Raw genomic sequence first — 17,097 nt, forward strand, 5'->3', positions numbered from 1 at the left:
CCCCTTTTTCCTATAAAAATGATTTCTGGCTATACGACACTGCATTTTACAAAAATAATGCAAAAAAAAATTACCATTTTAAGGTCCTAAGACTGAAAGAAAACATTTTTTTATGATTCGATTATCCGGAAGATTCGATTATCCGGAGTGAAAATAAAATCGATACTCCGGATAATCGAGTCCGACCTGTAGTAAAATTTCGAAATTTTCGGGAAAAACACCAAATGAAAGGGCTTTTTGCGAGGATTATTAAAATCAATGTTAGAGAGTTCTAGTTACTAGTTAAAGTTACCAGCACAAGTAACTATGATATAGTAAAATTTACAATTTTTCGGGAAAAACGCCAAATGAAAGAGCTTTTTGCGAGGATTATTAAAATCAATGTTAGAGAGTTCTAGTAACTAGTAAAAGTTACCAGGACTAGTAACTATGAAATAGTAAAATTTACAATTTTTCGGGAAAAACGCCAAATGAAAGGGCTTTTTGTGAGGATTATTAAAATCAATGTTAGAGAGTTCTAGTAACTAGTTAAAAGTTACCAGCACTAGTAACTATGAAATAGTAAAATTTACAATTTTTCGGGAAAAACGCCAAATGAAAGGGCTTTTTGCGAGGATTATTAAAATCAATGTTAGAGAGTTCTGGTAACTAGTAAAAGTTACCAGCACTAGTAACTATGAAATAGTAAAATTTCGAAATTTTCGGGAAAAACGCCAAATGAAAGGGCTTTTTGCGAGGATTATTAAAATCAATGTTAGAGAGTTCTAGTTACTAGTTAAAGTTACCAGCACTAGTAACTATGATATAGTAAAATTTACAATTTTTCGGGAAAAACGCCAAATGAAAGAGCTTTTTGCGAGGATTATTAAAATCATTTAAATTTTACTATTTCATAGTTACTAGTGCTGGTAACTTTTACTAGTTACTAGAACTCTCTAACATTGATTTTATTAATCCTCGCAAAAAACCTTTTCATTTGGCGTTTTTCCCAAAAAATTGTAAATTTTACTATATCATAGTTACAAGTGCTGGTAACTTTTACTAGTTACTAGAACTCTCTAACATTGATTTTAATAATCCTCACAAAAAGCCCTTTCATTTGGCGTTTTTCCCGAAAAAAAATGTAATTTTACTATTTCATAGTTACTAGTGCTGGTAACTTTTACTAGTTACTAGAACTCTCTAACATTGATTTTAATAATCCTCCCAAAAAGCCCTTTCAATTGACGTTTTTCCCGAAAATTTCGAAATTTTACTATTTCATAGTAACTAGTGCTAGTAACTTTTTGTAGTAACTGAAACTCTATAACATTGATTTTAATAATCCTCACAACAAGCCCTTTCTTTTGGCGTTTTTCCCGAAAAAAAATGTAATTTTACTATTTCATAGTTACTAGTGCTGGTAACTTTTACTAGTTACTAGAACTCTCTAACATTGATTTTATTAATCCTCACAAAAAGCCCTTTAATTTGGCGTTTTCCCGAAAAATTGTAAATTTTACTATTTCATAGTAACTAGTGCTGGTAACTTTAACTAGTAACTAGAACTCTCTAACATTGATTTTAATAATCCTCACAACAAGCCCTTTCTTTTGGCGTTTTTCCCGAAAAAAAATGTAATTTTACTATTTCATAGTTACTAGTGCTGGTAACTTTAACTAGTAACTAGAACTCTCTAACATTGATTTTAATAATCCTCACAACAAGCCCTTTCTTTTGGCGTTTTTCCCGAAAAAAAAATGTAATTTTACTATTTCATAGTTACTTGTGCTGGTAACTTTAACTAGTAACTAGAACTCTCTAACATTGATTTTATTAATCCTCGCAAAAAACCCTTTCATTTGGCGTTTTTCCCAAAAAATTGTAAATTTTACTATTTCATAGTTACTAGTGCTGGTAACTTTTACTAGTTACTAGAACTCTCTAACATTGATTTTAATAATCCTCCCAAAAAACCCTTTCATTTGGCGTTTTTCCCGAAAATTTCGAAATTTTACTATTTCATAGTTACTAGTGCTGGTAACTTTTACCAGTTACAAGAAATCTTTAACATTCATTTTATTAATCCCAACAAGCCCTTCCACAGTTCCTGGTGCATAAAAAAAGCCGTTGGCTCACACAGCACCACAATAGCAAAGTCAATACACATCATTTGGCTGAAGTGTTTTAATTTTGCTGAGCCAACAAGCTCAAGAAATTTCGGCTCCTTGAGCTAACAAACTCAAAGCAAAATGCAAAACCTTGTCTCCTAGAGCCAGAAGAGGTATGAGCTTAATTTGAGCATTTATTGGTGAGCTAGAATTGGCTCCAGCTTTCTTCGCTCTCGAGCTTTAAGAGCTGTGATGCTCAGCCGCTTGAACAAGAGCATTTCAATCCCTGCTCAATATGCATCCACCCGTAGCTGCACTGAACCAAATCTGGAAATAAAATCTACTAGGTCATTCCAATATTTTTTAAAGTTAATCGCTCAAATACAAAGTAATGATTTATCCTGTACAAGTTATTGGAAAATTCAATAAATTCTGTAAGTGTATTTTATTGAAGAAAAACATACTAAAAAGTATTGGAAAATCTAATGAATACCATGAGCCTAATAATCCTAATGAAATGTATTAGAATGTCCGTTAACTTTCAAATGTTTATTTTTATATAGAATTTATATTTTGCATATCTAATAAATTTACTAACAATTCGCACCGACTCGATTGATTGATGAATTTGGTAAGATTTGGTAAGAAAACCCGTAAAATGGACAAAAAAGTTCTAAAAACTGTACGCACCGAGGCCAAAAACATCGCTAACGATGAAGGTAAGTTGAAAAACTGTTTTGTTTAGCTATAATTTTAATTTTTTTCTACCTCCCCGTACAGCCCGCAGTGGATGCGAAAAAAACTCCACCATCCGGCCGGACAAACACCGGAACAGTTCCAGCGCCGAACGAGGTTGAAACTGAGCACAAACGAGGCTCAGTTACGGTCACAATGAAACATGGCCAAAGACCGGAATCCAGCTAGTATTCCGATGCTCGGTTTCCCTGCTGTAAGTTGTTTTATTTTAACTTTTCTCCGATCCCCTAATATGTTTTTATTTTTCAAACAGTGCCGGATCTCTTAACCCAATATTTGGAAACTGGTGGCCGCTGCTGGTTTGTTGGTAAAGACGATCACAAACTCCGGTATCACAAATGACGAACAGGAAACAGGATAAGATTTAAATTGTGGTGGTCCGGAAGGGGAATTTTCCGGTATTGGTTACAGAATGGTTCGGAGTATTTCATTATAATAAACCAGTATAAAATCACAGGTGGAAACAGAAGATCTGAACGCAGCTCTGGAGGTAAGTTCCACCATCCCTCATCGTTGAATGTGTGGGACGCTGATATTTCATAGCAGTTGAATGTAATCGTCTACAATGCTATTACACGTTATTCCTATATAGCCATTTGAAAGCCCCTCGTCAGTCGACATATCGTCCATCCTCCAATCGCATTAATCGACACCATTCAGCGAGTCGGGCCCTCGCCTCAACCGGCAACGCCGGCTTCAAGTGCGCGTCACAGTCAGTCCGAGTGCAAAGAGTTTCGTTTGGTATACACAAGCACACCACCGCCGGTAGGAACTTGCTAGCAGGTAACTTCCCTCTGAGTAGGACCCACAATTGGCGATCCTGCCGGATATTCTATTTGTATAATATTCGTGTTAGAACCTTTTTTTTCACTCCGTGGAAAAGCAGCGATGATTCTGACACTCCATGAAGGGTAGCCATCTTGAATATTCAGCTCCAATTTGTAAATTTTTGTGCATTCAAAAGGAAACACATTTTTCGTTTACTTGATATTTATATTAATTGTGAAAGTAATACCGGATTTTAACTCCAAAAGATACCTTATTTAAGGAGGCTAACACTCTGCCTAGCGTAGTTGGCTTTTCACAAATTGCATGCTTATGTTGTAAAAACAGCTAAAAGCAGACTCCAAACCTCAAGTTGCGATTAAAACGAAAAAAATAGAATATTTCCGCAGTATTACCGAAAAGAAATTAAAGAACGTGTTATTAGTATTTTTGCTGCAATTATTGGTTCCTAGCTATTCATAGGCGACACCGTAAATAAAAAAATCGCATGCCTCTGAAGTTCGGTTATTAACCTTTTAAATCGAAATGTATGTGATGAGAATCTGACGCGATGCAGACTTCCGTCAGTTAAAAAAAAAAAAAGTTTAAAGAATGTACCCGTTTGGCGCAATGTAGACTTCCGCCTAAATCATTTGAGTTTTTCGAAAATCTGACGCGATGCAGACTTCCGTCAGTAAAGTTGTTTTTTGGATGTGTCCTGTTTGGCGCGATGCAGACTTCCGCCTATTTCATTTGAGCCCTGATAAATCTGACGCGATGCAGACTTCCGTCAGTGAAAACATTCTTTGGATGTTCCGTGTTTGGCGCGATGCAGACTTCCGCCTAATTCATTTGATACTTGTAAAAATCTGGCGCGATGCAGACTTCCGTCAGTAAAAACGTTCTTTGGATGTGACTTGTTTTGGCGCGATGCAGACTTCCGCCAAATTCATTTGAGCCCCTTAGAAAATCTGACGCGATGCAGACTTCCGTCAGTGAATATTTTCTTTGAATGTTCCCTGGTTGGCGTGATGCAGACTTCCGCCTAATTCATTTGAGCCCTGATAAATCTGACGCGATGCAGACTTCCGTCAGTGAAAACATTCTTTGGATGTTCCGTGTTTGGCGCGATGCAGACTTCCGCCTAATTCATTTGATACTTGTAAAAATCTGGCGCGATGCAGACTTCCGTCAGTAAAAACGTTCTTTGGATGTGACTTGTTTTGGCGCGATGCAGACTTCCGCCAAATTCATTTGAGCCCCTTAGAAAATCTGACGCGATGCAGACTTCCGTCAGTGAATATTTTCTTTGAATGTTCCCTGGTTGGCGTGATGCAGACTTCCGCCTAATTCATTTGATACTTGTGAAAATCTGGCGCGATGCAGACTTCCGTCAGTAAAACCGTTGTTTAGATGTGACTTCTTTTGGCGCGATGCAGACTTCCGCCTAGATCACTTTAGCGCTCAGAAAATTTGACGCGATGCAGACTTCCGTCAGTGAATTTTTTTTTAATGTTCCCTGTTTGGCGCGATGCAGACTTCCGTCTAATTCATTTAATAGTTATAAATCTGGCGCAATGCAGAATTCCGTCAGTAAAAACGTTCTTTGGATGTGACTTGTTTTGGCACGACGCATACTTCCACCAAGTTCATTTGAGCCCTGAGGAATTCTGACGCGAGGATGACTTCTGTCAGTGAAATGGTCTATGAATGATCCCTGTTAGGCGCAATGCAGGTTCCTGCATTATTGGCTTGAATGTTTGTTTAACAAAAAGATGACACGATGAAGACTCCCATCAGAGAGCAAAGCTTCGAGAAGATTCTACACCTTGTGACGCTGCTGACTGTTGCTTACAATAGTTTTGAAATGTTAGCTTTGAAAAGTATCTAACATAATACAAGTATCCAAAAAAACTCGTGAATGCATTCAAGTGACACGATGTGAACACCCGCCTTTATAATTCTTTGTATACATGAATAAGTTACACGATCTATTCGGCATAATAAAGATTTTCGTCAGTAGAGTAAAATTCGGAATGCGAATTACACTTCCGTCTCGTGAAACCGGAACACAACCAACTAATGTCGTAACAAAAAAAAGAAATAATCTGTTGGTAAATTAACAAAGAAGCTTGATGATAAAATTCTTAAAGAAATATGAAAATCCTTACCTTAGCATCGATATCGAACATGTGGTACAGACCGAAATTTTCAGTTAAGCAAAATACACTTAGGCTTGTAATCTATGGTTCAATCTACGATTATTCTTTTAATGGCGGGTTTATTATGACCAAATGTTTAACTGGGCTCAGGCAATTTTTGATCGTATAAGTCAGTATTTTGGATTGAAAGAGATAATCTGGGTGCACATAATCTCACAGAACATGCTTGAGCATCCGGAGAACCGCGACGAATTTTTTAACCTAGCTTTACATTATGGTGCAACACTAAAAGCTCTCCTGAATTTAAAGCTCGTTGAAAAATAGTGAATTATGATTTTGTTTAACTATATGAGTGGCTTGACAGAAAAAAAAGAATCTTAATAGAAAAGTTTAGTCATTGATTAAAATGTTTGCTCACTACCGTCATGGCATATTCACCAAAAAAATGACGACTGTTTGACCTGATTAGTCATAAGGATAAATTCGGGTTGAGTTATTTTTTGTGCTTTATAATAGCGCATTCTTTTGTAACCAGTTTCGCTCCAGGTCACCACCTGTGTTGCACTAATAACCTGACAGTGTTGCGAATGAGAATGTCAGTGGAGTAGCAATAAACTGATGATGACTATATGTTCGTTTGTGGCTGGTGAGCGCAACACTGAGTGAGTAGAGAAAACGAATGTAAAGGCGAAGTACCCTAACAACCGGAATGTTAACGCGGAACATTAAAGCTCAATGAAGAACAGAAGATAGGTAGTCATAAATTATTATTATAATCCGTATAAATTCCCTAGCACCTTGCTCGTATTGATTACACTGATTTTAACGTTTATATAGAGTATTCGGCTAGCTCAAACGTTCGGGTTTATTTATTTATCTTCTTTTGTGGATGATGCGCTACTTTGATTGAATCAAAATGTGATGAATTTTTGAAAAAAAAAATAGATTGTTACGAGCCCTGAGCCGGCTATGGTAATATCAAAATGATAGTAGCGAAGCGATCCTAGTTATTATTTCCCATCTTTAATTCACTTGACTGAAACAACATACAGTCTGCCAAATGTTCCGTCACCGGTAAACAGGCAGATATCATGCGTATCTGGCATTGATCCGTACCACACCGTACTGTGTCCGTACTCCTTCGTGGTCGTTTTTCTCCTGAGTATCTTTCAAGCTTAACTACTCCAAGTAGCATTGGGATTTTCCAGCTTGATTCTCCAGGCCTACGTGTTATTGGTAATGGCCAAACAAAAGCACACATTTTCCGAGTTTCTGCGAGTTTTTGGCATGCAGCCATCCGATTCAATAAGTAGGCGATTCGATACTGTAGACTCTGCTGGTGTCCCTTTTCCTTAGCATATATTGGAGGGCTAACACAGACGGCGGCACAGTCTCTTCTGTCAGTAGTGCGATTAGCGATAAAGTTTTTGTTCAGTTTGCACATCAAAACAGCAAGAAATTCAACCGCAGAACAGCTGCCCCGAAACACGGGAATTTCCTGCACCAAGTTATCGTTACCCATGGCTGCCTGAAACGAACATGTTTCTTATAAATTGAACGAAATTGAAGTTGTGGATGATGAGTGAATAGTCCAGCTACAGTTCAAACAGTTCCCAAAAAAAAATACCGCGAACTAACCTGTTTTGGAAGCTTTGTCGATGATGGTTTCGATGTTCACACACGAGACAATTTCGAAGGATGTAAACAAACACACTAGGAATCTGAAAATTCCTTCGGATTCGGAACAAATTTAGATCGTTGCCTTCAAAACATATTAGCAACTGGAGGAATCATTCGTAGAATTCTTGCTTGCGATCGCGTATTTCATGGTTTGTTTACAAGTTTTTTTCGGTTTTGTTTATCTCCCTTTTTCTAACACGGTAAATTGAAACTAATTAGATTTAAATAAAACTAACCCCCGAAAGTGTAACAGGGGTGTCAGGTGTCCTGATTTATCAGGATTTGTCCTGATTTTCGAGAGACTGTCCTGATTTTTAAAAAACGCTTGAATTGTCCTGATTTTTGAAAATTGGCCATTGAAATGTCCTGATTTGTCCTGATTTTTAAAAAATATCCAAATCATGACTAAATTTATTGTTAAATCATGAGAACATAATTTAACCAGTAAAACCAATGAGATTCTTTGATTCAAATGTCATTTAAATGAGGTTTTTCGATATGACTTGCAGGCCAGCCAAGGTTATTCTCGCTTCAGATGCATAGTTCGAGGCGTTTTCAGCACTTATATTTCGCCTTTAGTTATGCAATCTAAGCAGAACTGCATTTTGTTTTCACCAATTTGGTGGTGTCCTGAAAAATCCTGATTTTTTATTCGCCGTGTCCTGATTTTTGACAAAACGACCTGGCACCTCTGGCTGAATATATTCTGTCGACTTTTCAAGAAAGGGATCTGAATGGGACGTAAATCATTGAACGAAGGTTATCGAAATAAAAATAAAAATTTATTTATTGTCAAATATTTTTGATATTGCAGACTGATCATCAAATACATCTTGATTTTTTTTCAATGAGTAGAAGGGGGATGTGGGACGCTGATATTTCATAGCAGTTGAATGTAATCGTCTACAATGCTATTACACGTTATTCCTATATTGCCATTTGAAAGCCCCTCGTCAGTCGACATATCGTCCATCCTCCAATCGCATTAATCGACACCATTCAGCGAGTCGGGCCCTCGCCTCAACCGGCAACGCCGGCTTCAAGTGCGCGTCACAGTCAGTCCGAGTGCAAAGAGTTTCGTTTGGTATACACAAGCACACCACCGCCGGTAGGAACTTGCTAGCAGGTAACTTCCCTCTGAGTAGGACCCACAGAATGGTTCTGTTGATTTTTGATTTTTCTTTGTTTTACTGGTTTATCTTGTGGTTACGAAGGATGCCGGGCCATAAGCATAACATCGGCAGGCGTAGCCTTAACAACCATCACCACATCACGAACAGTAGCAGCAATGTTTGGTGAAAGAAAATATCATCACTCGTCCGATTTCGCACCCACTATTGCGATAACACACATTAAACCGTCACTGATCGTATCACCATCACCACCCCCAGCGGTAACATCAGCCCCACCAAATCGTACAGCAGACATCCGCCAGAAGTGTTTCTCGCATCACAACCTTATTTCCAGTGCAGTGGAAGAGACCACCACCACAGCAGGAGCCACCATTCGCATTAAAACCACAAGAAGCGAACGCAGTTTGGTTGGAAGCAGCAGCGGCCAGTTCAGTACCAGTCACAAAGAAACATTTTTTTCTCCCACGGCGAAAGTGCACTCAGCCAGTTTCTATCGATGGCTGCGAAGACCGGAATTCACATGCGGAACGGAATCAGGAATTCTACACGTAGCGCACGAGGCAAGTTCCATCATTCTTTATCGGTTAAATGGTCTTACGATTTATTTTTGGTTTTTTAGGTTTAGCCCGTGGTTGCGAAAGATCCCGGTACATAAGCATAATGCCAGCAGACGTAGCCACAACAACCACCATCACATCACCAACAGTTGCAGCAATGTGTGGTGGAAGGAAATATCATCACTACATCAATCGTCCAGTTCCGCAGCCACTATTGCGACTACAGGCTGAACCGTCACTGATCGTATCACCATTGCCGCCATCAGCGGTAACGGCATCACCACCAAGTCCAAAAGCAGATAACCACAGGAAACGTTTCTTGCATTACCCCACCTGCTGTAAGTTGTCATTTTTTCTTCTCCCACGGTGGAAGTGGCTACTCGGATACGAAAAAACAGCATTCTGGTTCATAGTTATCATCACCAGAATTCAAAATGTAAAAAGATATTCATCTTCATACAGACACAGAATTTGGATACCCTAACATAATTTTTAAAATCAGAATCCAAGTTTAAAACAGTTTAAAGACATTCAGATTTTAATTTGGAACTTTTTTCTTTGTATCTAATTTTTTTCTTTTCGAATTGAAAATTAGAGTTTGTAGATCAACTTGTTTTCAGAAAACATATCAAAAATATTAAATACGGCTATAGCTTAGCTTAATTTCCCGAATAGAAAAACATTGTGAAAAGATCATGAATTTCATTTTCACGCAACCGTGAATTATATAATTGAAACTATGCGAATCATGGTACATGAAACCTTGAATGTACTGTGAAATTCATATTTTTCGACAGTGAAATTTATGGTTTTAGCAAAATTTACCATGAAAAAAGGGGGTTGTTAAGCAACTTAACAATGAAAAAATCAACTTTTTTCCATACATTTCAAATTGCAAAAATATGAAGTGAATGGTTATTTCAGCTTCCAATTTTCCTCAAGGAAACTGTAAAATTCATCGTTTTATGTTGAATTTACATCGTTCTGATGATGATGAACATCAATGTTTATTCACAGTTTTTAGAATCCCTCGTGACCGTGAAATTTCATGGTGAAATAGTTTTTTTTTATTTTCTTTCCAAAACTATTATAATAAATAAACTATTTTTCTGGCTATTATCTAACTATTTATTAATAAGGCTTTGATTTTTTTTAAACATACTGTGATACACTCACTGTGTCACTTTCAACCATCGGCACTTTGTTCCGACGCCTCGGTGAGCCTCCTCCTCATTCTCTCGAGACGGCTCCAGCATATCTTCCAGTAGCAGGTCCCAAATGTGTGTATGTGGTCCAATTGAGCCATTTTATACGGCCTACGTTTGAAGCCTGAGCGACCGATGTCAGCTATTTGCGTCTGCTTCTGAAAAATAAAAAAAAACAATTTCCGATAAGTTTTTTACTCTAATATGTACACTAAAAGTACTCACCAGAGAAATCGACTCCATCCGAACGTCCTATTCTCGCACGCTGTACCGACTTTTTGCTCCTAAAAAAAAATAAAAATAGTAACTAAAAAAGGCGAAATGAGTTTTAGAAAGATCTCACCGTAAGAATTTTTGTTTCCTATAAAATTGTCGACCACTGTCCGGATAATGGCGCGTAAACAATAAATCTGTACATGATAAATTTATTTTAGCCGTCAGGCCAAGAAACGATTACACGAAAAATAGGAAATATGTTAAAAAAGCAAAAGTTTACCAATATTCGAATGGTTTGGAATATCTTTTTACCATAAAGTTCACTGTAACAACAAAAATCATAAGATAATCGCTGTGATACCCTTGTTTCTGACACATTCGACAACTGTGGAACATTATGGATTAACAATACATTTCGCAGTAACTTTAAAAACCATGGTAGTTTCAAAATTTAAGGAGGTTGTTAAGGATCTTGAAATAAGGATGAAGTTTATTGTTAAATTGAAAATCACAGTTCTGTTATATTAATACCATGGTCTTTGCTATTCGGGTAAGATAACAGAGTTTGATTCTCAATCGGTAGTTCACTTCCAGCCGCATTCCGGTGAGAAAATATCTGAATAATAAAAAAGAAACATAAAATCTCAAACGAAATTTAAAAAAATATGTATGCAATTTACCAAACAGGGAAGATTCCGGAAGGATGTAGACATGTTCTTTCCGCGTTATTTGTTTATTGTCAAGATCGTACCTTCTCCTGTTCCTTATACTGCCCTCAAGCTTGCTTTGTGGTTCTTGGTGCAAATGATTTGAAGACAGAACGGGAGAACGGGAAAATAATCCTTCGAAGGAAATCTTTTATGATAGTGATGTCACAGATCATACCACTACTAAAACAATTCTTTAATTACACTGCCTGCTTTCAAGTTTTTTTGGCCAGCCAACAGCCAGCTGTCAAAATTGCGCCCCTTCCGCCGCATCCTTCCCTCGCCTACTTTTTGCCAAAGTGAGACCACCATATCTAGAGGCATCATGGTCCACACTAGGCAACATGAACTGCGATTTTTCCCGCAGGCCATTTTAAAACCTTGAGCTAACGATTTCGCGCGTAGGGCTGCGTTCAATACCGTAAACTGAGGGTTTAAATTCTACGCGTGCATCAGTCCAGTCAGCTGATTGCACCGATTGCACAATACAAATCCATATGTGAAAATACCATAAACTCCTCCGAGTGTACAACACTGATTGATCGTTTTAACGACTTTTCGCTAGTTAGTATTGGTGATCAAAAACGACTAGAAAAAAATCTTTGTTTTATCAACGGCCATTTTGACATCGTACCTAGCCGGAGCCGGATTAAAAAATGGTAAGATGTTTTAAAATAAATGCAATTAAAATATTTCATGTGTTCCTTTTTTCTTGACACAGCTTGACGCAGACATGGAGGTGCTGGCGGTTTGTTCCAGATCTGTGCAAGGGACGGCACCATGTGATTTAATTTTGAATAGGTAAGTTGAAAATTTTCAATTAGGCGATCTATTTCTCAATTTACTTTTTTTTCCTAATTTGCAGCCCTTCGTGTAATCTGCCCACTCATCCATGGCTCCTAGATCAATGCTCGGGTTTCCAATGTTTACATTGAAAGAGTGTGGATGCTCGTTTTTTCAATTTGGATTTTTGGCTATTTTAAACTGTTGTATTGTCATTATTATTAAGAAGAACTGTGATAATTTTAGCGATAAATTCACAAGTATACCTTCTGTGATAAATAAGTGACCGTACTAAGATGAGTGGCGAGGATGCTGCTCCAGACGGAGCAGCATCAGTACTTAACCTCAATCAACCGATACTAAATCCAGGACAAGAAAGGATGGAAGAAGACATGGAAACAACCAGCAGAGGAAAGGATCACGTCGACGCAGCAAGTAGAAAAATATTTAAAAACTACAATTACCAAAATGGGGATTGCCGTCCGTATCGCGTAATAGTAGAGAACACAGATGTAGAAAAACGAAAAGTTGTTAACAGATTACAAATAGGAATAATGCTACACCAAAATGGTTTTGACAAATGTATCGATGATATCAGGAAGACAGCTAGAAATAAAGTAACAGTGTACGTAGGAAATATTAAAGATGCCAACAGATTGGCAAATTGCCAGAATCTAAATCTACAGGGATTCAAATCTTATATTCCAAAACAATTCGTCACGGTGACAGGAGTTATTTCTGGTATACCACTTGAAATGAAAGACGAAGAAGTTAAACACTTTATCAAGGCCAAAGCAGAAATAGATTCCGTTTTTCGAATGCATCGCTATAAAGACAAGAAAAAGGAACCCACATATAAAATGGGTGTAGTTTTCCGTACTAATACTTTGCCAAATGACATCAGTATATATTCTGTGATACACAAAGTCCAACCGTACATTAGAAAACCGATAATCTGTTTTAAATGTCTTCGTTATAACCACTTGTCCAAAAATTGTAAAGCGTTGATTGAAAAATGTATGTCATGTGCTGTAGAACACTCGACAGAAAATTCTTGTAACGTTTTAAAATGTTTGTACTGTCCAAATTCTAATCATAAGACGACTGACAAAGTGTGTCCTAGATGGAAGAAAGAAAACGACTTACAAGCAAAAATGGCCAAGAAATGCATGACTTATCAGGAGGCAAGGCAGTACTACGAGGTTCCAACTGAAAATATGTTTGACGTTTTGAGGACTACAGAGGATTTTCCAACAATTGCAGAATCATACTCCAGAGTTGCAGCTAGCGGGCGTAATTTTCCACAACAACTCCAACCAAAGCGCAGTGAGTGGAGTTCAAACGACAAGAGAAATAGATCTAAAAAAGAAAATAAAGAACCAAACAAACTTAATGTAGAAACAGATAGTGTATCAGGAGTGGCCAGTATTTTGGGATTAAATCAAAATGAATTCGCCAAAAAACGTAAAATGGAAGAAGAAAAAGAGGAAACAAGAGGCATAGGGATGTTCAATAAGTATAAAACAGGAGAGCTAGAGAGGTTTAAAAAGGAAATTGAGGAAACAATTAAAAAACAATCACAAGAAGAACTGAAACAAATAATTTCAACAATTAGCATGAAATTAGAAACTATTATGAAGTGTGCTGACATTCAAACGCACTTATTTAGCAAAAAAACGTATTGCCTTGCATATCCATCATAACGATCTAATTGCACAACAACTACACTCTTTAGATTTGGACAACGTTCAAAGTGAAGCAAAGTACACTTTTCTAGAAAGAATTTACATTAAAAACATACAAGAATTTCAAACGATATACACAGAAACAAAACCAGAAATAGAAATAAGAGTCGAGATAGAAGATCAAATGATAGGCTCAAGAATGAAAAAGAATGAAACATCTCCAATTGTTATGAAAAAACTGGCCCAAGAAATGATAAACAACCATTTTAGTCACCGTGACCAATGGTACACTGATGCTTCTAAAAGTACGAACAAATGTGGCATTGGAATTTATGACGCTTCTTCCGATACAAAGATAAGCATTTCCTTAGTAAATAATGTTAACATTGCAACTGCAGAACTTTTAGCTATAAGAGTAGCTTTAGAACAAATACACAACGAAGAAGGAACTGGAGTTGTAATTTTCACCGATTCCCAGTCAGCCTGCAAAATTTTAAAAAGGGACATTATAAACAAAAAATTTGATCAAGTCACGCACGACATATGCTCACTAGCTACAACAAAAAATGTAAAAATCCAATGGATACCCTCACATGTCGGAATAGAGGGAAATGAACATGCAGACGTTCTAGCAAAACAAGGATTAGACGGACCAATATTACTCGAGAACAAACTGAGACTCGATGATGCATACATGAGATACAAATCAGAATCACTCGAATCCACGAATTTATGGTACAGGAACATGGTGCACAATGAAAGTAAAGGAATCAAATTTTATGAACTACAATCAAATTTCTCTACCAAACCCTGGTATTGGGATATCGAACTAAGCAACATTCAAATTCGCACTTTGAATCGCTTACTAAGTGGCCATGACTATTCACCCTATTATTTAGGAGTGATGAAAATTCGAGACACAAAATTGTGCGAACTATGCAACACGAATTTTACCACCGAACATGCACTTCTCAAATGCATTCAATTCAATCATATACACACAAAATTTCTCGGCCTCAACTTAGCAAAAATACTCCATTACTTTCTGTTAGCAAAAATTTTTTTTTACTCTCGAGTTAGCATTTTCCCATATTGTCATGGCTTTAGCTCAATTTGAGTAAAAACTACTCACTTGCTACTATTTTCAGTATTTTCATTAGCACCGACTCAAACCATTTGTCTGCGCTCGAAACGTGTTCGTTCCCGATGGTGCGGTTTGTTTTGATAAGTTATTGTTTTGAATCGTGTTCCCGTAAAACTTTAAAAGTTGTGTTTCTGGTTAACGAAATCATCTTCCGGAGTGGCAACGAACAGCCGGTGGTTTTGGCCGAGCCCTAAGATGACAATTTTGTATCGAGGCGGTCAATTTGGAAGGTAGAGCCAAAGATTGTTGTAAGTTGCAAATTATGTTTTTTGAAATCCAATTTTTTTACGAACGCCTCTTTTCTTATATACCATGTAGATGTAAAAACAACATTATGTCGCCCCGGATCTATCTTTGGGTCATCTTCATTTTGTATTCAGCTCGCTTCCGGCAACTGATCAACGTACCGCCCGTGGATTTTTCCGTAATATGTAAAGGTAAGTAAAAGTGTCTATACCGCAACGTTCATTAGTGATTTTTTTTAACATAACCATTTTCAAGATTGAACAAAATAATGGTCACAACTCGAAATGAAACTTGAAACCTATATGAAGGCTTATTTTGTTTCGCATCACAGGCCCCACTTTGTTTCGGCAAAAAAGGAAGCTCCAGCAATACACCTGATGGAAACAGGCGTAAATCGATCCATTCCAGAATCCTCGATCGGCAATCAAATATTCTGGCATTTTTTCCTTTCATCGGCCTCTGCTTGCTATTCTTTTTCTTCGAATCTACCAGCTAAACGAATTCACGACAAGGTAATCTTTTTTTTATTTCATCAAATAAGTTTTTGTTTTAATGCTTATCACGACGTTGTTTAAGATAATTAAAATTTAGAATTCAAGTAAGAATTGAAATGAAAAATTAATGTTAAGAAGATTACTCGTTTGAGAAAGGAATACTTGTTTAAATTAAAAATGTGTATTTGATTTTGTATCCCGGATTTGAATTTCAAAGCTTACATTGAAATTCCATTCTTAATTATCAATTTTGTATTTTATCCTCCGTTGAAATATTTTATTTTTTTCAGAATCGAATCTCAACTTTGCATTTTAAATTAAATCCTGTAATTTGTTCCTTAAATCTGTAAATGTAAGATAATTTTGTTTGTATTATCTTGATTATACTGAATTCTGAATCTTAAACCTATTATATTACTATAAATATTTTAAATACATTTAAATGCATATTATAACCATTTCATTTTTATTCTATTTCTGCTTTCATCATTTCCAGGCAGCGAATTTATGCATATCCGTGATAGGTAAGAATTTATTTCAGTTCTTTATTTTTTTTAATCTTTCAATTGATTTATTTTAGGAACATGTCAAACGAGCGATCTGACGAGAAGGATGATAACGAAAACAATTTGCTCTATTTATGATTGAAATAGACATATACAATATCCTGATTGATCAAACCGTTACTCCTGGAGGCGTTTTTAAAGTGGATTTTCCCCCAAGTTATAATACGCCTTTTCGAATTGTAAATAATTTTGTTTCGCAGATTTTACCCATAAAAACCTAGTCAACCTACCAGTGAAAAACTAATGCAAACGGTCAGAATGCTACCCGTGGAAAAATGGGTGCCGCTGGATAATTGGAATAACACTCGTTACACTGGATTTAATTCAAGAATATCACAATATAGGTTTGCTTGAAAAGTTGAAATTCCTAATAGAATTTTTGCTGATCTTTTCATTTCATATTCCAGATTGGTCAATTCTTTTCTATCCTACCACGTACAGCTATCTCAACCATGGAGACTGTTTCCATAAGTCAGTGTAATGCAAAAAATTAAAATTTTGATTGATATTCCATTGTCATGAAATTCGATTAGGCAATCCATTTGTGCAAACGGTGGCGTACGTGGTCATGGGATAGGTCTAAGGAATCTGCAACATGGGGCCGATGGAAGCGATATGGTCAATACGCTGGTGGTCGATTTTGGAGACGTAAAGAATATCGACAAAGTGAATAAGAATAAATTTGAAGTATTGATCGTAAATTGTGATAAAAATGAATGTGATTATAATCTGTAAGTTGGGCGTCAATAAACGAGTTTTCATTTTTGATATCTTCATCTTTTTTTAGAGCACCAACAATTATCGAAAAATTTCATTTTACTAAAATTATAGTTAATTTTTGGACAAAAACAATTTTGCTAAAATTTCAGCAAAAATAATTTTATATACTGAAAAATAAGTAAAAATTT

The 17,097-nt window shown here is 36.6% G+C and overlaps 2 protein-coding genes and 1 long non-coding RNA gene across 7 annotated transcripts; 2 read left to right on the plus strand and 1 right to left on the minus strand.

Annotated features, from left to right (window-relative positions):
• Positions 1 to 10,184: 10,184 nt before the first annotated feature.
• Positions 10,185 to 10,750, minus strand: LOC129740081 (uncharacterized). The gene is made up of 3 exons (XR_008736096.1): positions 10,692 to 10,750; positions 10,574 to 10,632; positions 10,185 to 10,506 (listed from the first exon to the last, which is right to left on the minus strand). It is a non-coding gene; the product is annotated as an uncharacterized LOC129740081 (long non-coding RNA).
• Positions 10,751 to 11,713: 963 nt separating this feature from the next.
• LOC129737843 (uncharacterized) lies at positions 11,714 to 13,831 on the plus strand. Its single transcript, XM_055729003.1, has 4 exons — positions 11,714 to 11,930; positions 11,993 to 12,072; positions 12,137 to 13,448; positions 13,790 to 13,831. The coding sequence occupies exons 3-4, from the start codon at positions 12,351 to 12,353 to the stop codon at positions 13,829 to 13,831; spliced, it is 1,140 nt and encodes a 379-aa protein (XP_055584978.1). The 5' UTR covers positions 11,714 to 11,930; positions 11,993 to 12,072; positions 12,137 to 12,350.
• A 954-nt stretch (positions 13,832 to 14,785) lies between these two features.
• Positions 14,786 to 16,932, plus strand: LOC129740080 (uncharacterized). Of its 5 annotated transcripts, none has more exons than XR_008736095.1 (7): positions 14,786 to 15,131; positions 15,202 to 15,320; positions 15,461 to 15,641; positions 16,120 to 16,147; positions 16,204 to 16,533; positions 16,597 to 16,660; positions 16,723 to 16,932. XR_008736095.1 is itself a non-coding variant. In XM_055731667.1 (5 exons), exons 2-5 carry the CDS (start codon positions 15,218 to 15,220, stop codon positions 16,269 to 16,271), a joined length of 324 nt encoding a protein of 107 aa, XP_055587642.1. In that variant the 5' UTR covers positions 14,786 to 15,131; positions 15,202 to 15,217; the 3' UTR covers positions 16,272 to 16,405. The 5 variants fall into 5 exon arrangements, 2 of the variants coding, with proteins under 2 accessions (XP_055587642.1, XP_055587643.1); XR_008736093.1 differs by having other exon boundaries at positions 16,204 to 16,329; positions 16,390 to 16,533; positions 16,597 to 16,932; XR_008736094.1 differs by having other exon boundaries at positions 15,385 to 15,641; positions 16,597 to 16,932.
• The last annotated feature ends 165 nt before the right edge of the window (positions 16,933 to 17,097 follow it).

Source organism: Uranotaenia lowii, chromosome 1 (assembly GCF_029784155.1).
Source record: "Uranotaenia lowii strain MFRU-FL chromosome 1, ASM2978415v1, whole genome shotgun sequence".
Lineage (NCBI taxonomy): Eukaryota > Metazoa > Arthropoda > Insecta > Diptera > Culicidae > Uranotaenia > Uranotaenia lowii.